The sequence below is a fragment of the Euprymna scolopes genome, chromosome 1, assembly GCF_053919585.1.
Source record: "Euprymna scolopes isolate OS-2025 chromosome 1, ASM5391958v1, whole genome shotgun sequence".
Lineage (NCBI taxonomy): Eukaryota > Metazoa > Mollusca > Cephalopoda > Sepiida > Sepiolidae > Euprymna > Euprymna scolopes.
In genome coordinates this window covers 199,639,209-199,666,606 of record NC_136482.1, presented here as the reverse complement: position 1 = coordinate 199,666,606, position 27,398 = coordinate 199,639,209, and the positions used below count along the sequence as shown (strand labels likewise).

Below are 27,398 nucleotides of genomic sequence, written 5' to 3'. Positions count from 1 at the left end.
TATATATATATATATATATATATATATATATATATATATATATATATATATATATATGTGTGTGTGTGTGTGTGTGTGTATATTTATACACACACACATACACACCACACACACACATATATATATATACATGCATAAAGGTTTTCATGGGTATATAATTTTATAAAACATTTGAATAACACCAAGCGTAGTGCCATTTCTAATTGTTGCGGGTTTGGTATTTTTCTTATAGTTTAAACAAAAACCATTATAGAAGAAAATTATATATAAATTCCAAACAAATGTACTAAAATTTTAAATTAATACATTTTTAAATGAATACATTTTTTATTTAAATGAATACGTTTTTATTTAATTCTACGAATTTCGTTCAACCAACATGTTTTTAAAATAAAAATCATAAATCCATAACGATTAGTTTTAGCAACATATATATATATATATATATATATATATATATATATATATATATGAGATAAGTTACGGATTAGAAATACAGTGAATTGTCCTATTAGATATTACGGTGAGGCAATAATTTCAAGACGACCCGAGCCAAAAAAGTAAAACTCAATATATAAAGTAGAGCAAAATATAAGTTTAATGATAAAAGTTAAATTCTGTAGATTAAAATATGTATAAAATATATTCAAGTTAAGAATTTATTGTTTGAAACAAGGATTATACGGAGGAGAATAAAATCCATGGGTTAAGGAAATAAACGAAACTCTTCTCCATATATATTCCTTGTTTAAAACAAAATACTTGAGTACATTTTTATGTATATTTTTATCTACAGAATTAATTATTAAACTTATATATATATATATGCATATATATATGCATGATTATGTATATATATATATATCCATGTATATGCAAATATATATATGCATGTATATGTATATATATATGCATGTATATGTATATATATATGCATGTATATGTATATATATGCATGTATATGTATATATATGCATGTATATGTGCATGATTATGTATATATATATATCCATGTATATGCACATATATATATGCATGTATATGTATATATATGCATGTATATGTATATATATATGCATGTATATGTATATATATATGCATGTATATGTATATATATATGCATGTATATGTATATATATATGCATGTATATGTATATATATGCATGTATATGTATATATATATATTCATGTATATGTATATATATATGCATGTATATGTATATATATGCATGTATATGTATATATATACATATGCATGTATGTATATATGCATTTATATGCATATATATGCATGTATATGTGTATATATGCATGTATATGCATATACGTGCATATACATGCTTATACATGCATATATATATGCATGTATATATATATATGCATATATATGCATATACATGCATATATATGCATATATATATGCACATACATGCATATATATGCATGTATGTGCATATACATGCATATATATATGCATGTATATGTATATATATATGTATATGTATATATATATGTATATGTATATATATGCATGTATATGTATATGTATATATATGCATGTATATGTATATATATATATGCATGTATATGTATATGTATATATATATGTATATGTATATATATGCATGTATATGCATATATATGCATGTATATGCATATATATGCATATATATAAGCATGTATATTTATATATATATGTATATATATATATTTATGTATATGTGTGTGTTTATGTCTTTGTGTATGTGGAAGGATTTAAATGATGAAATAAACAAATTACAATATTTATTGGATCATCATTGTTAAAAAACAGGAAATACAGTAAAAAAAAGGATCCTTATTCCATGGAGTTTCGAAAATTCATATTTTTCTCTTCAGAGGAAATTAATAGAAAAGTATATTAAAATGAAAACTTAAAATTAAGATTTACAATTTTCCTTCCACTTGTTTCTTCTCATTTTCATCATTTTTACATTTTTAAAGTATTTAATTTTAAGTTTCCTCTGAAGAGAAAAATATAAATTTTAAAAACTCCATGGATCAAGGAAAGAAATCATTACTTTATTTCCTGCTTTTAAACAAGCACGATTGAATAAATATTCCCAATTGTTATTGTTCATCATTTAAATCCATTCGTGTGTTGATCATCTAACTCGAATATTTAGCGTATTTGTTCATAATAGGATCGAATCAGTAAATATTCATATTTTTTTTTTTAATATTATATATTACTTTCCATTATATATATATATATATATATATATATATATATATATATATATATATATATATATATATATATTCAGGTTTGAGGTGTTCAAAAGTCACAACTAATGAAGACAACGAGATTGTTAAATAGTGCTCGATAAAAAGAGCAAAATATTTTTATTATTTGGGGTAAACAGTTACATATGGTCGCTACAAATAGCCATCTGTTTCAGTCAAAGAGACTTCATCAGGCGACCTGGAACCTCTCGACGCCAAAGTGAGGGTTTTCTTTTTGGCGTTGAAAGGTTCCAGGTCGACTGATGAAGTCTCTTTGACTGAAACAGATGGCTATTTGTAGCGACCACATGTAACTGTTTACCCCAAATAATAAAAAATAAAACATATATATATATATATATATATATATATATATATATATATATATATATATATATATATATATATATTGTTAAGTAGCGGAAATTAAGGAATTAAACATTGAATAGTAATTCACCCCTTTGGCATGCCGAGTATGCGATGGGTTACAAAACGTTGCTTTAAAGCTTTAAATTGCGTTCTAGCGATCTTAGAAACGTTTTTCATTAAACACATTACTACGCTATATAAAAAGAACATGTGTTTTCTTACAGTAACACGATTATAAAGAAAAAGCTTAATTGATTTTTTTTAATATGTGAATTTTTTGTGCTAGATGCTCCAATAGTCATACGGTCTCACTGATTTGAAGTTTGGGTACATAATTTATGGATCTAAACGTCAAAATAACGAATGCTTTTTATTGTAAACTGAGCCAGACAAAATGGCGACACTCATAATAATGTAATTTTAAAAGTAAACAATTTAATTTAAAGGAAACCACACTGACTATTATCGGTAATAATAATCGGTGATTACGTCTGGTAATTATAAAAAAAAGTTCATTTTAATTGAAGTATCCACCCTCGAAAATTTTTTAATAAAAAAATAATAAAACGCTATTTTCATACTGGAGTGATTTCAAGGAAGTATCCTATTGCATTTGATAATTGAAAAGCGCTAACAATGCAAAAAGACTAACGAATCACGTTTTATGGGCAAAGGGGAGTCTTTAATTACGTTCTTTAGTTGGTAGGTGAAGAATTCGGTAAAGAGCAGTTTTCCAACGACAAGTCCTAACAATAACACTGAAAATGGACGAAAATAAATGAAATTCACCTCTCACTCTCTTAAAAATAAGTAATTATATTATCATTATTCATTAATTATTATTATTATTATCATTATTATTATTATTATTATTCATTAATTATTATTATTCATTAATTATTATTATTATTATTATTATTATTGTTTTTGTTGTTTAATAATTGGTTATAATTTGTAAAATTTATTTACCAATAAAAAAGTGACACATAATTGCCATATAATCATTTAATTACTTGACTATTTTAATGGCTGCATTTTTCATGTTTTGTAAACTGTCTGAAATGTATTTTAATTAAACAAAATGTAGAAATTGTAACTAAAATTGACGATAAAACTTTCGAATGATTGTTGGTAACCAAACGAAAATGTTTACTGCATTAGTAAATACGGTTCCTTTATATTGAACACGATACATCTTCGTTAGAGAACATAATTATCAAATTATAGCAGCGTTGTTTGCTCTTGTTGGGACAGTACCATAATGCACTTCCTGTCCGCCATTTTGTTTTGCTGTTAAATTGTTACAGGAATTTACCATCGGAGATAGGTATAATACCGTTTTGTCATTCACAGCTTAGTTTATGCGTGATGCAATGTTGACAAAATCCTACAACAAATTAATACCAAAACAAAATGGCCGACTAAATAATTCACTTCGCGTTATGGGGCAAGAGGAGCGAACTCTGTCATAATCTCGTAATGATATTCTCAATGACGTGTTCAACGGTTCAAGTACTTTCCGCTATTCACTCGCTACATTGCGTTTAGAAATATAATGGCTAAAGCTAATTCCAGTGTTGGTGTTAAGGAGTTTATACCTCCAACTCTAATGTATAAGAAAAAAATCTACTACGAGTTTATTCATAGTAAACAAACCAATATTTTTTAAATTATTAAGTATGATAGAATTATTCAATTCTAATTAAGTTTTTAGCATCTATACATTAAAAGACATATTTAGAAGGAACTCGAGTTTTCAAATTTAATATCGTAGCGATTTTCGAAAGACTGGAAGTTTGACGGAAGTTAAGTTTGACGGAAGTTAAGTTTGTTCCAGGTTAACGCATATGCGCAGTAAGGTTTTTTTTTTTTTTTTAATATTCTGTTACTTTTAAAAGCGACTCTACTGTCGTTTTTTTTTTCGGTAAACTTTAAAATAAGAAGATAAAAATTAAAATGACATAGAATAGTGAAATGAACCTTGCAATGCTGTGGGAGAAATTAGATTTAAGTAATACAGGCTCTGGCTGCTATTAATATTCGCTCTAAATAGTTCCGTTCTCTTTTCTAAATACAACGTAAATTGAATTTGCACTTTCATTAAAAAGTATCACCTCGCAAAATAAAAAGAAGTAAAGAAACCATTAAATTCTCTAAAGTGGCGAAGGTGTTTAGGGAATACAGTAAACATATTCTGCAAATTTATCGAATTTAATAAAATGCTATTACGATTTCTGTTATAAAATTTAAACTTATGAATCAAATAATTTGAAAGAAAAGATACATATTTTAGGTAATCAGAATTTCTTTGTCTAAAAAAAAAGGAATATAAATTATCTCTAATGATGAAAATATATAAATATGTATGAATTTAAAATGGAAAAAAAAGACTAAATTGCTCGGCGTGTGGTTTACTGATTCGTGGTTCTTTTTTTCAAGACTGAATAACCAGAAAACAGACCATGGCGTCATGGACCATTTTTAGCTATTAACTCTTTAAAAAAACCCATGAAATAGTGGACGAAACATCGAGTATTTTGGTCTTCCTTTTCCATTTTTAATTCATATCGTCAGATTTTTATTCTTCGTAGTATCATATATATATATATATATATATATATATATATATATATATATATATATATATATATATATGATACATAACTATAAAATCTTCAAAGATTTTCGAACCATTTAATCACTATCAGCACTATGAAAGGATTCGTCAAAACTGCTGCTGTAGGCAAGAACCGGACCGCCCCCTACCGGTGAAATTACGCAAGCTGAGGAATATGTCGTCGGTCTAACTCCCACCTCCACAGCCCTGGGTCGTTCTCTTCGGCGACGGTGATGGCGACGGTTGATAACAGGCGACGATGTCGGCTCGGGTGGTGTCTGCGGGGTATTTGCGTCGCCGTTCGTATTTTCAGGGGATCCTTCCTTTGAATTGCGCTGCATCTGGTAGGCAAGGCTCTGGAGACTTCGAGATCGGGTGTTCACAGCCTTCTCCTCTGTCTCTACTTTATCGGTAGAGATGGACTTATCATCTACCGCATTAATGACCTCAACGTTATTCTGCAAGTATGGCGCATCTTCGGCTATCGTCTGCACGGCAACGGTGGTAAGCTTATAACTGTTATCCTCCTTTTCTGTTTGTATTCCCACTGTTACGGTCGGGATAGGTTTGGGCGGGGTTTTCTCTCTCCAGTAATCGGCCGCCGACAACGAGCGTCGAGGTTGACTGGAAATTTTATTCTTGGGTCGGTCTGGGTCCTCAAGCGTTCCCAATTCAATACTGCCCGGACTGAACAAGATCTGCTTGCACACGGTGGCTGGGAGGTCTTTGAGTTCCATGTCCGACAGACATGACAGCTTCTCCTGGACCTGATTCTTCAGAAGCAATAACTCTATATCCTTCCCTTGCAAGACTAATTCTGTTAAGCTGCACGTGCTTTTCAAACTCTCCAGGTTCGACTGCATCTCAGCCTTGCGATTGATGTACTCCATTACTTCGGAACCGTACATCGAGTGTAGTTCTTCGACGAGGTTTTTCTCTTTCGTCCGCACCTCGGCGATGAAGGCAATTGCAACGTCGTGAACTCTCTGTTCGGCTTCTTTGATCAACCCGTCACAACGGGCCAGCGTTTCTATCTGAGTGTCATATATATTTATCCGGTCTTTGCACGCTTGCAGTAGGCGTTGTATACTGTCCTTATACTTGGTCACTGCGTCAGCAAAATTGGTGATTTCGTGATCTTTATGCTCGTTGAATGTACATAACACGCAGATACAGGTTTGGCACGGTTCACAGTAGAATCTCACAACCTCTTCCTTGTGCTCTTTACACTCGATATCTTTCTCAATTTCAACATCGAAAAGACTATGGAATTTCGTAACTTTAGTCTCCTTGTGCAGATCGACGCAAGGCTTGCAGAGCAGTTTATTGCAGTCCAGGCACTTCGACGAGGCCTCCCGATGTTTCCTGTTCACCATTTTGCAAATGTCACAAAACGGGAACTTTGAGGGTCGCTGCCGCGCTACCACCTCCCCGAGGCTTGACACCAGAAAGTTGTCTGGAAGTTTCTTCACACCGCCTATCGGTAGATTCGTTCGTTTCCGGCATAAGGGACACGTGAATTCGCGGTAGTCGCTGTATTTTTTGTAAGTGCATTCCGACATCACATGGTTCTCAATACACTGCTCGCAGAACGTATGCAAACAGTCTAAGCATTTGGGGTTTTTAAAACCTTCCAGGCAGATTTTGCAGGTGAGGAACTCGTCGTGGATTTCCTGCGCGAGTTTATTTCCGGTGGTGGTTGTGGCAGCCATGATGTCGTTGATGTCTATAGCAGTTGTGTGGTATCGACTTCTCAATTCTAACCGGCGATTCCTGAAAGTAGAAAAAAAATAAAAAGAAAAGACTTTATTAATTTTTCATATCATAAATATTATCTCTCTCTCCTTCTCTCTCTCTCTCTCTCTCTCTCTCTCTCTCTCTATATATATATATATATATATATATATATATATATATGTATATATATGAATGACTGCTTAATTTTATCACATAAATTAATATATGAAAATATAATTTTATGCGTAAATTTTCAGTATTTACTTAAACAGTGCTCAAAAAATAGGTAGAGCTAGGTAATAAGTTATAAAAACATATATGGCAATTAAGCTACATAGAATGTTCCGCGTTTCATTTTCGAACTGCACGCCTGTGGAACTCTTTTTCGTCTGCCTGCTTCCCACCTGACTACAACTTGGATGTCTTCAAGTCCAACGTTAACAAATTCCTAATGAACCGTCTCCTTAAGTAAACACTTCATCAAATCTCCACACTAACGTAATGTACTTGCAATAACCCTTATCCCTGAGTGGCTTCCGGGCCTTGATAAGTGGTGCCCACTGTGTAAAAAAAAAAAAGGATTCGTCAGGCTTATGACGAATTCTCACGAGAATGAAACGCGGAATATTCTGTGTAGCTTATAGTATATTTTCATAACTTACTATAATATATATATATATATATATATATATATATATATATATATATATATATTGAGAGAATTAGACCTAGAGTCTAAAGAGCAGAGTTTATTTTAATGTACTAGTAAATTAATTAATACTATTAAAAGAAAAAAGTGGCCGTTGTAATGTAGATATATAATAAGCTCGATAGGTATAGATACTCTAGAGCTAGTTTAATATTGAGTAAAATGATTCATAATTGTGAATTAAAAATTAGTTTCAAAAGGAAAACAAACAAAATCAATAGATTGTACGATCGTTTCGGAAACGATGTTTTTATTAAAATAGACAATATGTCTTTCAGAATAATTTGATAAAAAGATTTTTGTTATATTTAAACAAAGTCCCCTCATCAGCAAAAATGTGGCAAGGGGATTAAAGACTCCAAAATAAACTAGCATTTTTATAGCAAGGCAGATATTCCTTTTTTTTTTTCGTCCGTTTTTAAAGCTTGTTATTATTTCAGTCCATCTATTCCTTCGCATGTTGTTAAAATTTGTACTTTTAACAACATGCGAAGGAATAGCTAGACTGAAATAATAAGTTTTAAAAACGGACGGAAAAAAAGGAATATCTGCCTTGCTATAAAAATGCTAGTTTATTTTGGAGTCTTTAATCCCCTTCCCACATTTTCGCTGATGAAGGGACTTTGTTTAAATATGTTTGTAACCCCCCTCCCACATTTTTGAAGTTTCTTTAAAACTTTTAAAATTATAAAAAATGTCCTTCGTTGAAAATTTAATTTGTCAGTAAGTCAATTAATTTCCTGCATCGCTGAATAGTTTTACTTACACGAACTAACAATAGTTTTACTTACACGAACTAACAATAGTTTTACTTACACGAACTAACAATAGTTTTACTTACACGAACTAACAATAGTTTTACTTACACGAACTAACAATAGTATGGACGTTCTTAAAGGGATCATCAGTTGTTTAGCATCAGTTTCAGGGTTTCAAAAACAAAACAGTTTATTAAATCATGGCTCACTAGTAAATCAAACGCTATCTTCATTCAAACACATGAACAAAAATATTTTGATACTAGATCTAGTATTTTCCTCCAGATAAATTAGGCCAACCAATTCATGTTATTTAACTATATGAAACAAAACAAAATCCTGTTCGTCTTTAGATAACAATCCTCTGCAACTGCAGTAAAACACGATTATAATTTTAATGTCATGTCAGCAATCATTCAGAAGAAACAAAAGAAGATAATTTTATTTAATTATTTGGACTATTATCCTTATCTTCTGTTTTCTACGACGTTTCGGCCAATTATTCCTCTGGTCTTCGTCAGGTAAACCGACACTGGAGAGGAATGTCGAATCCTCCAACTACATCCATAGAAATTACTGCCTTAAATAGTTACTGTCATCTCACCACGGTTTGGCTTTAGGTGGGATTGAAACCGTTACCTCCAGACAATGCTCATCTGGAATCGTAGATATTCTGCATCTCTATCTCTTGCGCCACAGGCCCTGAAGAGCAATCAAGGTTGAATTTTTTGGTCTTATAAATCCACACACACACACACACACACACACACACACACACACACACACACACACACACACACACATATATATAATGTGTGTGTGTGTGTGTGTGTGTGTGTGTGTGTGTGTGTGTGTGTGTGTGTTTGTTCTTCCAATCGTCGGGTCCGTACTGGTTGTTATATCATTGAATTAATTTGGAATTATTTTGAGATAATATAAAAATTAAAAGGAAAATAACTCTCATAGCTTAAAGGGGGAAATAACTCTGATAGTAATAAAAATAAGCTTACTTCAGCGTCAGTAATAATAATAATAATAATAATAATAATAATAATAATAATAATAATAATAATTGAAAATACATTAAATTAAATATTAATTAAAAATAAATTAAATAAATCAACTTCATACAATATCGCCAAAGAGAACAATTAAAACGATTCAACACATAAGCAATAACATGAGATTAATTATTAAAAATATATTTTTCTTTCGTTGTGTGCGGTTTTATATTGCTTATTGTTTGTATTATTGTTTGTATTATTGTTTGTATTATTGTTTGTATTATTGTTTGTATTATTGTTTGCATTATTGTTTGCATTATTGTTTGTATTATTGTTTGTATTATTGTTTGTATTACTGTTTGTATTATTGTTTGCATTATTGTTTGTATTATTGTTTGTATTATTGTTTGTATTACTGTTTGTATTAATGTTTGTATTATTGTTTGTATTATTGTTTGTATTATTGTTTGTATTATTGTTTGTATTACTGTTTGTATTATTGTTTGTATTACTGTTTGTATTATTGTTTGTATTATTGTTTGTATTATTGTTTGTATTATTGTTTGTATTACTGTTTGTATTATTGTTTGTATTATTGTTTGTATTATTGTTTGTATTATTGTTTGTATTATTGTTTGTATTACTGTTTGTATTATTGTTTGTATTATTGTTTGTATTATTGTTTGTATTATTGTTTGTATTACTGTTTGTATTATTGTTTGTATTATTGTTTGTATTATTGTTTGTATTATTGTTTGTATTACTGTTTGTATTATTGTTTGTATTATTGTTTGTATTATTGTTTGTATTATTGTTTGTATTACTGTTTGTATTATTGTTTGCATTATTGTTTGTATTATTGTTTGTATTATTGTTTGTATTACTGTTTGTATTACTGTTTGTATTAATGTTTGTATTATTGTTTGTATTATTGTTTGCATTGGATGACATTTTTATATTTGTTTTGTTTTTGCTTTGCCAAATTTTGCGTAATTACAGACTAAAGAGATTATCTTGGTTGAATTTCATTTTATCAGAATAAGCATTAATTTTCTTAGTAATGTTCTCAATAGAGTACATTGCTAAGACTATTAATACCTATTCAGCCTAAAACCAATTGCAATTGCCAAGATAAACAGGAATACCCACTTAATTATGATTGCATCTACAGAATTACAACCCTTCAATTGATTTTTCTTTTAATTCATAATTGTTGAAATAAATAATTTAAATGTGTTTTACCCATTAATACCAATTTGTAATACAAATCTCGTTGCTAGCTGATTATTTGATGCTTCGCCAGATTTATCATTATTATTTTTAATAATAATCGCCAGATTTATCATTATTATTTTTTTCATCGTGACGCTATTACTAGATAGGGTACCTTAGGAGGCTTAAGAGAGTCCCATCTACTCTCAAGAGAAGGATAGACCCCACCAGTTTCTCGAACTTGTATTTTACCTCGCGGTACATACAGCAGCTCGCCTTCCCAAGGTGTCACCCATCTGGTACTGGCCAGGCTCAACGTTGCTAAACTTCGGTGATCTGACGAGAACCAGTGTGTCAACGTGATTGTGCCGTTTAAATCACATAGCGACCCATACACCGACTAAAATTGCTATATATACCATTTTTGATCTCAGCATTCTATACCTTTGAAGAATCATAACTGTTACTTGTGAATCGTCTTGAAAATGACCATTGCTTAAATTATTTAACTCCAAAGATAATCAATACCATCAAACCCTTTTCAAACCCTCACTTTGTTTTAATAAACATTTGATTTTACTTCACCCCCCCCCCTCTTTCCGTAGCCATTCTCTCACCTACTACATTTTAGGCAGGAAATTATTCCCAGATAAATGTTTTCTCCTAACTCTTACCCTTTAATCGATTGGCTTGATATAATTGTCGCATAGATATATCAATTTAGGTTTGATATTCTTTCATCTCCCAATTTTTTGCTTCTATCGGGCCTTGCTCTAATTTGAATCATGATTTCCCATGATATACGAGGTGTCTTCAATAAGTTTCCAGACTTTTGTAGACTCATTTAAAATTGTTATTTTTATACGTCTTATGAGATGACTGTCTAATTTTTATAATTTCACATTCAAATGAACAGCTACAGCGTGAATTAGAATACACTCTACTAAAGCCTATCAATTCAAAATGGCGTAATGTAAACATATTATAAGGTATTTTTAGCTTCTCTTCCAACTTTCGGATTTTTAATCATGTCAAAACGAACTTTATCTCCTTTTGACGGATTGATTGTTGCTATTTCTTCTGATGAGTTAAGGGCAAAATAAATTCACTGACTGATATAATAATTAAGTGAGTGATTTTGTGCTACCAAACGGATACTGTCAAGAATTGTAAAAGTCAACTGAATTAAAGGAATAAATTGTAAGATGGTCAACATCATGAAGTTTGGAATATAGAATTTTGTCATTTATTCATTATATTGCTCTGTAATTACTTTGAGCTTATTAAATAAGGATTGGTATATATTATAAGGTAATAATTTATATTTCCACACACACACACACACACACACACACACACACACACACACACACACACCTATATATATATATATATATATATATATATATATATATATATATATATATATATATATGTTTTATTAGTATATATATTAGTGATGGAACGATTATAATATTTTTCCCCCGATTTCAATACAATTAGCGATTCCGTGCTAAATTCCGATTCTGGTTCTTTATAAATTTCTAAATATTTAGTTATAAAGTTGCTATTTTTCCTGATTATGTTAAAAACACATGTTAAATATGCACACATTTGTTTCAAACGTAAAACCACACATGGGCAGGGGATGATCTATAGATTTTAGTTTTAAAATCAATAAATATCGATTATTTTATTATTATTATTATTATTATTATTATTATTATTATTATTATTATTATTATTATTATTATTACCAGCAATGGAAGATTTTCTTTTCAATAAAATCAACTTGACAAAGATAATTAAAGGAATCGTTTTTGACATCAGCACAATATTTTTTCCGATTCTGATACACTCAAGATACTGATTTTTCTGATTCCTGATCCCGATTCTTATTAATCGTCCCAACACTAATATATATATATATATATATATATATATATATATATAGAGAGAGAGAGAGAGAGAGAGAGAGAGAGAGAGAGCAAGCAAATAGTTAATAAAAAAAAAAGTTAAAAACATATTTAATCTGAAAAGGAAACACTTGATAAGTGGATAGTCCTTAATCCGCGGAGTTTCGAAGAAATACTTTCCTTCTCATCAGAGGGTAGGAATTAGCAAAATACGGTATCGGATTTTGCATACAAAAGTATTTGATGAAACTGCAAGTAAGTCAAAGATCTTACTTAATAACAAAAAGTGAAGCAGAGGGAATATGGTGAAGAAAAAGGTGATTTCACGAGAATGGATAGTCTGGTGAAAGGTAAAGTATCCAATGACAGTAAAATCCAAAAATGTAACTCCTAGAAAGTTAATTAAATTTCCATTTGCACAAGTAAAATCCAAGGAAATCACGTAATTGGAAGATGGTCCAATTATTTTGATGGCCCATTATTTTAGTTTATTTTATCTATCTATCTATCTATCTATCTATCTATCTATCTATCTATCTATCTATCTATCTATCTATCTATCTCTCTCTCTCTCTATATATATATATATATATATATATATATATATATATATATGTCTTCAAGTCCAACATAAACAAATTCCTGATGAACCGCCTCCTTAAGTTAGACACTTTATAAAATCTCCATTACTAACGATTACTACGATACTATCCCTTTGATTACTGTACATGCAATTATCCTTAACCCCGAGTGGCTTCCGGATCTTGATAAGTGGTGATCTCCAAACATATATATATATATATATATATATATATATATATATATATATATATAATATTAATGGTAAATAGGATATGCAGAAACATTTGTGTTTCATTCCACGCAGTAATTCATCAGGCTAACTCAAAGAATGATAAAACAAACGTTTCTTTGTAATTCTACATGTCGCATGTACATTTTTATGGTACTGGTACTTGTTGTTGGAATCAATACTGAAACAAAATACGTAATACAGTATCATGGTACAATAAAGCTAAGCGCATATTCCAAGATGGCTGACACGAAACTGTAGCAGAGGACGTTCAATGATATCAAGTGCCGTTTCGGCCGACGCCCATGACAACTAATATCTTAACCTTTTCGATAAATTCTTGATCTACAAATATGTTTTCACGCATATCAGGACTGGCAACACGGTTGGGTAAATTATGTTTGCTCCCTTTTTTTGAGGGATGCACTTGCTGTTTTATATCATTGAATATCCTTTTCATGTTTCACGTATCAAATGACGAAAGTTTAATAAAAGAAATGTATATATATATATATATATATATATATATATATATATATATATATATATATATATATATATATATATACTTCGGAATAGTTTTTATTTAACAATCAGTGGTTATGTAAACGTGAGATTGTAGGTTTACAAAATATTACTGGCAGTAATATTCTATAAGTTATCCCATCTAAACAAGAATTGCTCGATATGCAAGATAGAGCAAATAAATTAAATTGTAATTCAATGAATTTGAAAAAACTCTCATTGAAATGAAATGAAGTGGTTGAGTTTCATATCAAAGAATTTTTATTATTCTAAGCAAGGCAAAGAATGTTTTAGAAAATTAATCTCCTTAACCAGGGTTTTTATTGAATTTAAAAGACACCATAAATAAAACCTAACATTGCTGACGAGGAGACCTTGCTTATTAAAAAACTATATGTAATTATTGTATGTAACTTGATGTATACCACAATAAAAAGCATTGTTTTCCGAAACGATCGTACAGATAATTGATTTTGTTGTTGTTCCTTCTTATGAAACGGATTTTTAATTTAATTATAATTTTATTTTTAAATTTTAAATTATCAATCACATTACTTAATATATATATATATATATATATATATATATATATTATATACTACTATTTAAATAAATTTTCCCATAATTCCCTGCAGAGGCTCACACACATTCCTGATGATGCATAGACGACTACACGACAAGTTAAAAATAAACGCAGACACATCGAGAAGAAAACATGATTGGACCATACATTCATACCGTCGATGTATATACAAAAAAATAATAGGGAAGATTGAAAAACTAAAAAAAGGTATTACTAAATAGAATCTTTGTATTGTTTTTAACAATATATATATATATATATATATATATATATATATATATATATATATAATTTGGACGATTAATCCGAATCGCAACTGGGAATTGGAAAAAAATCGGAACTTTTTGGGATATTGGAATCGGAAAAAGGTGTTTTATATGTTTGGATGCCCTAAAACGATTCGTTTAATTATCTTTTTATTTAATTTTGTTTCAAACAAAACCATCCACTTCTACTAGTAATAATAAAATAATAAATATTTATCTATATATATAAAAGCGAAAATGTGTGTGTGTTTATGTATGTTTGTATGTTTGCATGTGTGTTTGTGTGTCCGCTAAAATCTTTCGACAGACACGACGAAAATTAACAAACTCGGTATTATATCGAAGCTCCATCCTTCGCTCGAAAAATATCGAAAAATTGGCCAAAGACGTACATTTTTTCACCCCGAAATCGACAATTTTCGACAGGGGGGGGTCAACAAAAACGGTCCTCTCGTGACGACGACCGGTTCTAAACATGCGTCAGATGAATTGATGACCTGATTTACTTCAATAGTTGAAAAACTGACTAAATTTCATGTACGTCGCGTTAGCTCAGTTGGTTAGCGCGTTTGTTCATTATCAAAACGTTTTGGGTCCGAATCGTGGTGTGAGATGTCTTTTGTTCTCGATTTTTTTAAATATAAATAATGAACCAGTGTTATTTAAGCCATTTTCACGTAACGTTCGTTTTTCTGTTTTTTTTTATTTGTTTATCCACCCCCAACCACACAACACTAAACAACCTGGTATCCGCCGATTTTTTAAATTTTCATATCGAAACAGGCTTATTTAAGCCATTTTTCACGTGTTCGTTTTTCTGTTTTTTTTTTGTTTTTTCGATTTTTACATTTACATCGTTCGTTTGCCTTACGTTAGTTTTTTTGTGTTTTTTTTCGATGTTTTGATTACCCCCCACCACTTAAGTTTTAACGTTGTTTTCTTTTTTTACTTCGCTTATAACAAACAAACCTGGTCATTGACCTTATTTGCTGAATAGGCGTGCGCGCACCTGTCAATTTGGTTCTTACTTAAATAAATTCAAACATCTTTCAGTAACTCATTCTGGCTGGCCGATTTTATTTTCAAGCTTCGCCTCAGGCTTCGGGTTCGATCCTACCCCCGGTTTCTTTTTTATTTAACACCACACACATCTCCAAACACCCGGGCAACGCCGGGTACCCCCACTAGTTGATTATAAAACGTTTTTTATTATAAAAAAATGTAAAAAATCGTTTCATTTTTTTACCAATAAAGCTAAAGTCTATAGATCACCCCCGCAAGTGTGTTTTTACATTTGAGAAAATATGTGCACATGTAACATGTGTTCTGATGGTAATCCGGAATAAATAATTTTATGGTAAATATTTAAGGATCGGAATCAGAATCGGTAATCGTATTGGAATCGGGGAAATATTAGAATCGTCCCATCATTAATGCATATAAATTAAAAACGCAGATATTTTTATAAAAATAAATAAACATATATTTGTTTATAAATCAAATTTTTCGACGTCATAGCACCTTCTTCAGGATAGAAACAATGTTTTTTTTTCCTCCGTGGCATCTTGAATTTAAACTTAAACTATGTTATGGATCTTATTTTTCATAGTGGCACCTTGTCACGAGGGAGAAGAAAAATAAAGAAAATGTTTTGCGTTAAATTGGCTTACTAAACTTACATTTATAATTGAAACAACGCTTTTATCATGGAGGAAAAAACCTTCATATTACACACACACACACACACACACACACACACACACACACACACACACACACACACACACACACACACATATATATATATATAAATATATATTTATATATAAATATATATAGTCTAAAAATTGGACTAAGGAAGAAACAAGCAAAATATTAGGCGCTTCTACACTATTGGGACGAAATTTCTGAAATCGTAAAACAGAATTTCACATGAACACGGTGGTATCTACGTATTCCTCGTATTTTTAAGATGATTATATCCAAAAATTACGAAAATCGATAAGGTAGAAAATTATTTATTAAACAAAATAGAATTGGATGAATCGACCGTAAGATATAGTAGAGTTCAAAAGAGAGGTAATTTTTCGTTTTGATTTAAACAAAATGGCGGAAATTTTTCACCTGCTAAAACGATTAAAGTTGTTTTGTTTACTAATTCAGTAAATATTCAAGCAATTTCGATTGCATGATTTGGAAGCTACTATTGTAAATTATTAGAATTGACAAAAAATCAGTTGAAATCATCGTTTTTTTTTTAAATCTGATAACTCCATTTATTGACTACAAAATCTCGTCCCAATTCTGTAGAAGCGCCGAATATTATTTTGACATAATATCTAAAATATGATTTCCTTTTTCTTATTCTTGAAGAAGTCGAATTATTTGTTTTTCTTGTAATACAAATCTTGGTTTGCTTATCAGGTTTCTGCTAGTGACGTCAGCAGTTACGTCATACATTATATGACCTCTAAAGAAGCTTACTTAAAAAATAATATTTCTCGGTCAAGAGACATTACATTTCATTTATTGGATATAAAAATATCCATAATGGGTAATTTCTTGAGCTCAGTTACACCTGCACGTCTGATAGAAATTCCAACCACAACGCCTACATAGAAACATTTCCCACGGAAGAGACGTTGCGAGTCTGTCACGTGCTCATCTGAAATTCAATCGATGGTCCCTCTCGCCAAACTTTCACCAAAAGCACTCGTCTAGCCACAACTACTATTAACAATTCCCCCACTCTTTATCTGTGGCTAAATCAAAACGTAAATTCCATGAACAAAGCTTCTTTTGTAGAACTGCCCGTTTGTGGAACTATTTTGCTTTCAATCTGACTACAACATGGTCGTCTTCAAGTCCAACGTAAACAAATTCTTGATGAGCCGTTCCCCTTAAGTAATCCAATTTACCAAATTTACACTACTATGGTATTGCCCCTTTGACTACTGTAACCCTTATCCTCGAGTGGCCTCCGTGCCTTAATAAGTGGTGACTGCTATGTAAAAAACATTCTTCAAAACCTAGTAGGTGATGCCCTTTTCTCTTCCCTGCGATATCTTTCCCACAGAAGAGTCTCTGCTCTACCATTATTTTTATAGCAAGTGCTCGGTTGAACTCCAATCTATGGTCCCTCCCTTGTCAAACCTTCACAAAAAATACTCGACTAGCTACAACCACTATATACGATTTCCACCACTCTCTATCTGTGCCTAAATCTAAATGCATTTCCATGAAAAAAGTTTCTTTCCTAGAACTATCCACCTGTGGGACACTATTCTGCTGGCCTGCTTCCCAGTTGAATACAACACGGTAACCTTCAAATCCAATGTAAACAAATTCTTGTTGAGCTGTCCCCATAAATAATGAAATTCTACCCAATTTACACCATTAACGATTACTACACTACCACCTTACATTCATTAACCCTTATCCTCGAGTGGCCTTCGGGTCTTGATAAGTGGTGACTCCTAAGTAAAAAAAAATTGTTTGAAGAAATGATTTCATACATTTGACCCATTGCTCTTCTTGTTTCTCGTAGAGTCGGTTGTTTTTATTGCTCTAAACACGTTCTCACACCTAAAACTATTCTATACCTCCACAAATATAAGATCATGCAAGGAGTATTGTTGTCAATTTCGGCTGTTGAATCATTATCCCATTTGAGGATTCTTAACAAGGTTCAGAAACGTATCTGTATTTTGATTGGTTCAATGAAACGTATGATGTAATTTGATTGGTTCAATGAAACGTATCTGTAATTTGATTGGTTCAATGAAATGTATCTGTAATTTGATTGGTTCAATGAAATGTATGATGTAATTTGATTGGTTCAAAGAGATTTTTATCCTCAGCCTCCCAAATCCAGGGATTCGATCATTCCTGTAATAACCTGAACCCTGTTGATATTGTGGTGTAATGCTGGTTCCGTGCAGTTCTAAGAGGTACACACTCCCAAGCTTTGCCTTCTCTTTTTAAGAAGGAGTTAATCTATTGCTAATCATCGGAGTCGCCCTTACTGTGGAATGCCAATGGGGCTGCTCAGGAACTGTTTGTAAGTCAGAGTTTTTTGTAGATGCTAAATTCTCAATCCTTCTTTTGTATTCCGCTGCCATAGTTCTTGCAGTGGGAGTGATCTAAAACCTCTCTCATATATTGTTTGTCTCCTTCTTTTCTAGAAATATTTTGTTGTTTGAATTTTTGATAGATTAATAAATATTCTTATGTAATCAATTTTCATTTTCATCATCAATTTTTCTTGTTGAACATATATATATATATATATATATATATATATATATATATATATATATATATATATAAGCTGAATGTCTCTGTGTGTGCGTGTGCGCGCGTGTGTGTGTGTGTGTGTGTGCCTGGTACAAATAGGCTCGTATATGGTTGACTATTTTAGAGAACTGATTGCATATAATGATAGAAAATGTATCGAGACACAGGAATGGGTATGTTTGATCTGGCGGCATGGTGGTTCATTAAAATTGTGGGGTCTGTGTTCGCGCCTGGTCCATAAAGTATGGAAATAAAAAATGTAAAAATTCAAAAAAAAAAGTTTACAAGTGTTTTTGATATAGATGTACATAATAATACTTTGATAAGTATGTTTTAACTTAAATAGGGATGGTATAATAAAATTGTGGGGTCTGCGTTCGCGCCTGGCCTCCATAGAATGGAAATAGGCAAACACTTTAATAAAGACTTTTCATATCTATCTGCGTAAGTATACTTTGATAATTATGTTTCAGTTTGAAGAAATATGGTATAATAAAATTATGAGGTGTTCGTTCGCGCCTGACCTCCTTAGAATGGAAATATGTCACAAAGTTTAACAAGGTTTATCTATTTTATTTTTACTTTCATCATATTTTGCTTTGGTTTTGATACCCCCAAATTCGAAGCTATCTCTTTACAACCCTTCCTTTTCATAACCTATCATACTTTCATAAATCAGATTCCATTTTCTGTAGGCTGTTTTTGAACCCAGTCAACGACGGGTACTTTTGCTAGTATATATATATATATATATATATATATATATATATATATATATATATGCATTTTTCTAACTCCTCCCCTCTGACGAAAAGTAAAGTATTTTTTTCGAAACTCTGCGTCTTAAGAACTTTAACCTCTATTTGTCTTTCATTTCTGAATAATAAATATGTTTTTAACTCTTGCTAAAGTGTTTCTTAACATATTTTATTAAACCTATGTACTTGTGTGTGTATATATATATATATATATATATATATATATATATATATATATATATATATACATGCATATATAAATATATATATATACATATATATATATACATATATATATATATATATATATATATAGCTTATTAGTTAGAGGAAAAGAGTGTGCACATATACATCAGTACATGCTCTCTATCTCTCATATATACACATGCATATATATATATATATATATATATATATATATATATATATATATATATATATATATATATATATATATATATATATATATATAGCTTAGTGAGTTAGAAGAAAAGAGTGAGTTCAATTCTATAAGAGGAGACTTATCAGGACAATATAAAGCTCAACAAGTTTCATTAGAGCTTATATAGGAGAACAATAGGAATGGAAAATGAATTCACAAAAACTATATATTGGTGAATATAGATTGGTTCATTTATTCAATAAGGGAATACAAACGTTTAGTTGGGGGATAGAAGGAACTCTTTATGCCAAGGTATATCGAAGCTTTATGCTTCTCATCAGAAGAGTAGAGAAGATGCTACGTAACATAGTGGGGATGCGGCGTCTAGCGTGAGATTCATTAGGAACGAAATAGATCAATTAAAATTATAGATGATGTTGGAGGGAGTTTTATCAAATTCTAAATAAAGGAGGAGCATATTATATAGCGTGTAATGTAGAAGATTGATAGACTATGATAAATATCCTATACACCTTTCTACATATAAAATTAATAAAAGGATAAACTCCGTCTGCTGTTATAGAATACCAGTGGCAGAGTTCACTCCCCTTGTCCTATACCGTGGAGTACATTATTTAGTCGGCCATTTTGTTTTGTAGTTAAATTTTTACTGAGCTTATTTCAAAACATCAATATTTCATCGTTCACATAAGATTAATATATAAATTTTGCTTATTTCAAAACATCAATATTTCATCGTTCACATAAGATTAATATATAAATTTTGCTTATTTCAAAACATCAATATTTCATCGTTCACATAAGATTAATATATAAATTTTGCAAACACCTGATGATTCTTTATATTTGATTCAAAAGCAATAATTTGTTTTCACCGTAGAAAACACTTTAGATGCATTTCCGTTTTTCAAAAGAAGACATCTTGGATTTATTTTCGGCATCTCTTCAGCTTACCATGCAGACGAGTCCGATTAGATAAAACTATGTTGATAACATTTACTTTAGAACGCATAGCCTCCCTCACTCCATCTTATATGTATATATATATATATATATATATATATATATATATATATATATATATATATATATATACATGTGTGTGTGTGTGTGTGTGTGCGTGTGTGTACGCGCGTGTGGGGGGTATCGTACGTGGTGAGTGTTTGCAATGAACACACGTAGATAAGATTAAATGCTATTTTGATATCATCCCTTTTTCACTGCCTCTATCCCAAAAGAAGAGACCTGTATGAATAGAACACACACACGCACCTATTAATATTTTTATTTATACAAGCGTGTACAAACGTCGCGACACTGACATGACGATGTTTCGATCTGCAGTTATGAAAACTAAGATCCCTTCAGGTGAAAAGTCTGGACTGCTTTATATATATATATATATATCTCCTATTTGGTCTTATCGAACTTTTACATCTGTTTGAGATTATTTTATAAATATTAATTCTTTAATATTTATAATTTACTTTAGTTTTGCCATCTTGGATCATTTTGGTAAACTTAACTGTATATATATATGAAATAAAAATTACAATTAAATTTACCAAAATGATCCAAGATGGCAAAATTAAAGTATATTATAAATATTAAAGAAATAATATTTATAAAATTATCTCAGCCAGATGTAAAAACTCGATAAAACCAAATAGGAAATAGAGCTTATAATATGAGCAAACAGTTAATAAAATATGTTAAAAAACACTTGGAAATGAGTAAAAAACATATTTAATCTGAAAAGGAAACACTAGATAAATGGATAGTCCTTATCCGCGGAGTTTCGAAGAAATACTTTCCTTCTCATCAGAGGGTAGGAATTAGCAAAATGCGGGATCGGATTTTTCATGCAGAAGTATTTGATGAAACAACAAGTAAGTCCAAGATCTTACTTGAAAACAAAAAAGTGAAGGTGATTACACACGAATGGATATCCAATCACGTGTAATCACCTTTTTCTTAACTATATTCCCTCTGCTTCACTTTTTTGTTTTCAAGTAAGATCTTTGACTTACTTGTTGTTTCATCAAATACTTCTGCATGCTAATTCCTACCCTCTATAATAAGTCTCCCGTGTGTAATGAGTAAGTTGCTGGAATCCATATTGAATAGAGAAATAGTCAACCACCTCAGCAGAAATAACCTTCTTAGTGACACACAATATGGTTTCCGCTCTGCAAGATCTACCGCAGATGTGCTGACGGTTATATTCCACAGAATTAGTGAATCTTTTGACAAAGGCTTCCTTTCTAGGGCAATTGCTCTTGACATATCAAAGGCCATCGGCAAGGTATGGCATAAGGGTCTACTTCACAAGATTTCCAGTTACGGTATAACTGGAAATGTTTTCTCAATTATTAAATCATTTCTCTCCGATAGGCTCATAAGAGTAGTGGTAGATGGACAAAAATCGGAGGCCTGCAATATAAATGCTGGAGTCCCTCAGGGGTCAAATCTTGGGCCCAACTCTCTTCCTGGTCTACATCAATGACCTCCCTAAACACATACTTAAATCATTCGTTGACATCTATGCTGATGACACGACCATCTACGGCAACACATCAAAGGCTGTAAATGACAAAGTTCTCTCGGATTCTCTTTCCTCTGATCTCGAGCGCGTGGTTCAGTAGGGGAAGATGTGGCTGGTTACCTTTAATGCATCCAAAACCAAACACCTATCCTTACATCATTAAGGCTCTGATCCCCAGCTGGCATCAATTAAGATGGATGGCTCTCGTCTGGGTGAGACCCCATGTTTTGACAAGCTTCTGGGTTTGACCGTTACTCCTGATCTGAAATGGAACACGTACATCAAGTCTGTTGCCAAGGTCGCTGGAAAGATGGTGGGATCCTTCTACCGCTCCAGAAGATATCTCACTACTGATGCAATTCTCTATCTATATAAAAGCCAAGTACGTCCAAGGATGGAATACTGTTGCCATATCTGGGCAGGAGCTGCTAAAAACAGCCTATCCTGCCTTGACAGAGTACAAAATAGACTTCATGGCTTAGTGGGGGATGCCCTTTTCTCTACCCTGCAACCTCTCTCCCACAGAAGAGATGTTGCGAGCCTATCCTTGTTTTATCGTTATTTCCATGGCAGGTGCTCGTCTGAACCCCAATCTCTGGTCCCCCCTCGCCAATCTTTCACGAAAACACTCGTCTAGCTGAATCCACTGTGAAAAATTTCCCCCACTCTATATCTGTGCCTAAATCAAAACGCGGATTCCATGAACAAAGCTTCTTTCTTAGAACTGCACGCCTGTGGAACTCTGTTCCGTCTGCCTGCTTCCCTCCGGACTACAACTTGGATGTCTTCAAGTCCAATGTTAACAAATTTCTAATGAATCGCCTCCTTAAGTAAACACTTCATCAAATCTCCACACTAACGTACTGTACTTGCAATAACCCTTATCCCTGAGTGGCTTCCGGGCCTTGATAAGTGGTGATCACTGTGTAAAAAAAAATCTCCAGTAGTTTCTTCCCCAGAACTGATAGACTTTGCAATTTCCTTCCAAGTTCCTGCTTCCTCAACTGACATGTACTGACATGCAGAAGTTCAATTGTAACGTGAACCGACATCTTGCTGCCCAATTCCCCACCTAGTACCCCTGTAGTCTGTGTCCCTAATAGTAGACCGTTACATCAAAGTGGCAATGTACCTTGTTTGGGTTGAAAATCTAATTTAAAAAAATGTTATTAACCATATCCCAAATTTATTGAGAAAAGAATTAGCACCAATTCATCTAAAATAGAAATATTCAATAGATATAAACCATTCTATGAAAATGCCCTTAAGGAAAGTGGACACTCAAACACCACCATTAATTACATAGAACCTAATTCTTCAGATAATTTAAATAAGAAAAATAGCTCTAGAACAGTTATTTGGTTTAACCCCCTTCAATATAAACATTTTTCTAACTGATGAACATCCACTTCCCACCTAATAACACAAATGCACAAAATCTTTACTACAAACTTCCCATGCTCTCGTCTCTTTCTTTGAATATTTCATTTTATGATTTACAATTCAATGGAAATCTTCGTTTCATGAATAGAGCAGATTCTAGTAAAGCAAAAATCATAGAAGGATTAAAATATTACGATATTAATAATACGATGAATGTGTATCTTATATTATTAGATATGGGACACGTATCCTCATTTAAAATCGTAAAGAAAATTTGGCCATCTGTTGGTTATTTTGACCATTACAACTATAAATGACATTTGACGTTCCAAACTGATTGTTTCGCTAATCCAAAACTTCAAATTAACATTTCCAAATATTGAGCAGGTGCATTGCACCATCTTTTTGAAATCGCAAACAACACGATTTTGTATAAACAATTGGTTTGAAAATAGTGTGAAATTTTAGGTTGTCGTTTTCAGATTAGTGTTTGATATTTGGTGGTTTTATAAATCCTAGAAATATAAGCTTTTTGTCGAATAAAAACAATTTAGACCTGAAATCGCCAGTTTCAAACGTCAAAACTAGATGGATCTATATCGTTTATTATTAAGTAGCTGGCGACCAGCGTTACCCGGTCATACAACACGCTTAAAAATGATATTTTTATTTATGCAAATCGCATATGTATTATTATGCCTCTATTGAATATTATATATTACGAGGAATAATTTACTCGGTTGACTAATTCGCAAAAAATAAATAAATGAAATAAAAATAATAATGTCATTAATCAAATTCCGTCTGCATTTGTTTACAATATCACGTCAGCTGATATTTGGGCTTGACAATGAATGCCCTGGAAAAGTTACTTTTGATTAATGTTTAGTTTTAATATATGCAAATGAAGAAATGATTTATGGGGATTTTAAGTAGTATTTCTACTGTTATCGTAAATTGAACTCATTAATTAAAAAAATAAAATAAAATAAAATGGCGAGGTACACCCGCCAGGGATTGAATAGGGGGATCATTCGATCCATAGTCGAATGTTCTACCACTGAGCTTGATGTCCAGATGGCAATAAATCTGTTCTGTCTTTACTTAATGAGTTGCTGAAAATTTATTATCTCCCTTGGCCGGTTTAATGTAAAATATTCCCTGTAAAAATTCTTCTTTTTCATTTAAAAAAAAAGAAAGACTATTGAATTTCTGTACAAAACATATCTAAGAACACTGCCAGACATATAAATTAGCTTTGTGTGAAATTTTGAAAAGATAGGCTCAGCCGTTTCGGAACCTATAAGGAAAGAACTCACACACACAAAGTGATTTTTATATAAGAGTAAAGATAAATATTCTTTATGTAAAGTAGGGTACAATCAAACACTGCAAAACCTGAATTATGAATTTAGGGAATAAATAAATAAATAAATAAAATCGAACAATAAATATGATTTTAAAAATGAAATCGAACTATAATTTTTTTTTAATGTAATCGGGCCATGAACAATGTTTAAAAACGATGAATAAACTATATATAAATTAGCTTTATGTGAAATTTGCAAAAGATAGGCTCAACCGTTTCGGAACCAATGAGGAACTTACGCAAACACGCACGCACAAAAAGTGACTTTATATATATATAAAAAAAAGGTAGACATAGAGATATGGAGTAGTTTCTATTTACAGATTCTCACGCAGACACACAGACGTTCGTCTTTTTTAATAATAAATGTGTGCGTGCGTGCATTTGTGTGTGTGTGTGTGTGTGTGTGTGTGTGTGTGTGTGTGTGTAGATAGGTATGTGTAAAATTTCACGGACACCGGTTGATTAGATATGCTATATCAATATCGTATTATTTTTAAAAGGAGAAATGTTGACTATGTGTGTACATGTGCGTGTGTACGCAAGGGGCGTACCGAATTTGGTAGCTAACAAATAATCATCCCGTTAATGCCAATGTAATATGGTACATTGATACACAATAGTCTTGCTCCCAGGCTGATTTTTTTAAACTCGCATTTCAACGTTCAGTCCTTTCGTCGAGGGAGCTAGAACGTTGAAGATGAAAAGTAAAACAAAACAATTCTCCCCGAATAACCACCGACGAGAGATTCACCTTCTCTAAAAAGCTTATTAAATAATTACATGTATTACACACTGGGTTGGAGCAATTAATATTAATAGAAATATTAATTTACTTGTCCGAACGTCTAGTGTCACAAAAAACATCATCCCGAACATTAATTAATGAGAAACGAATTACCTCCCTTTACATTCGTTCTTTATCAGTTAAAATCATTAAAGCCATTTCCTCTCCAAAGATTTAACAAAAAAAAATGGCTGTCTGTTTACGGTTTCATAATAGAAAATGTCCGCAAACTATACATTTATATATATATATATATATATATATATATATATATATATATATATATATATATATATATATATATATATAAAGCTGAACGTCTATGTGTGTGTGTGTGTGTGGTCACGACTAGGCTCCTATATCTTTGACTATTATAGAAAACTGATCACATATAATGATAGAAGACCTATCGAGACACAGGAATGGGTATGTTTGATCTGGCAGAACAATTGTTCATTAAAATTGTGGGGTCAGCGTTCGCGCCTGCCCCCCCCCCCCAAAGTATGGAAATAAAAATTTTAACAAATGAAAAAAAAAAAAAACGTTTACAAGGGTTTTTGTTATAGATGTACATAAGAATAGTTTGATAAGTATGTTTTACCTTAAATAGGGATGGTATAATAAAATTGTGGGGTCTGCGTTCGCGCCTGCCCTCCATAGAATGGAAATAGGCACAAACTTTAATAAAGACTTTTCATATCTATCTGTATAAGTATACTTTGATAATTATGTTTCAGTTTGAAGAAATATGGTATAATAAAATTATTGGGTGTTCGTTCGCGCCTGACCTCCATAGAATGGAAATATGTCACAAAGTTTAACAAGGTTTTTTGATATAGATCCACAGAATATTGTGATAAGTGTTTCGGTGTGAACAGGTATGGTATAATAAATTATGGGGGTTATCTATTTTTTTTTTTATTTTAATCATATTTTGCTTTGGTTTTGATACCACCAAATTGGAAGCTATCTCTTTACAACCCTTCCTTTTCATAACCTATCATACTTTCATAAATCAGAGTCTATTTTCTGTAGGCTGTTTTTGAACCCAGTCAACGACGGGTACTTTTGCTAGTATATATATA

At 31.5% G+C, this 27,398-nt stretch overlaps 1 protein-coding gene across 30 annotated transcripts in view; it reads right to left on the bottom strand.

The window, feature by feature from the left end:
• Positions 1–27,398, bottom strand: part of LOC145279450 (E3 ubiquitin-protein ligase TRIM45-like) — a 556,560-nt gene that overhangs the window by 129,039 nt on the left and 400,123 nt on the right. For 16 of the 30 annotated variants that reach the window (XR_013868407.1, XR_013868402.1, XR_013868409.1 and 13 more), the window contains one exon: positions 5,401–7,024. Coding sequence is in view for 24 of the 30 variants with exons in the window: in XM_080130727.1 (XP_079986853.1) it covers positions 5,401–7,024 (1,624 nt within the window). In the remaining 6 variants the exon portion in view is untranslated. Of the gene's footprint in view, positions 1–5,325; positions 7,025–27,398 lie in introns of all 30 variants that reach the window. The other 14 variants (XR_013868415.1, XR_013868418.1, XM_080130739.1 and 11 more) reach the window with 2 other exon arrangements.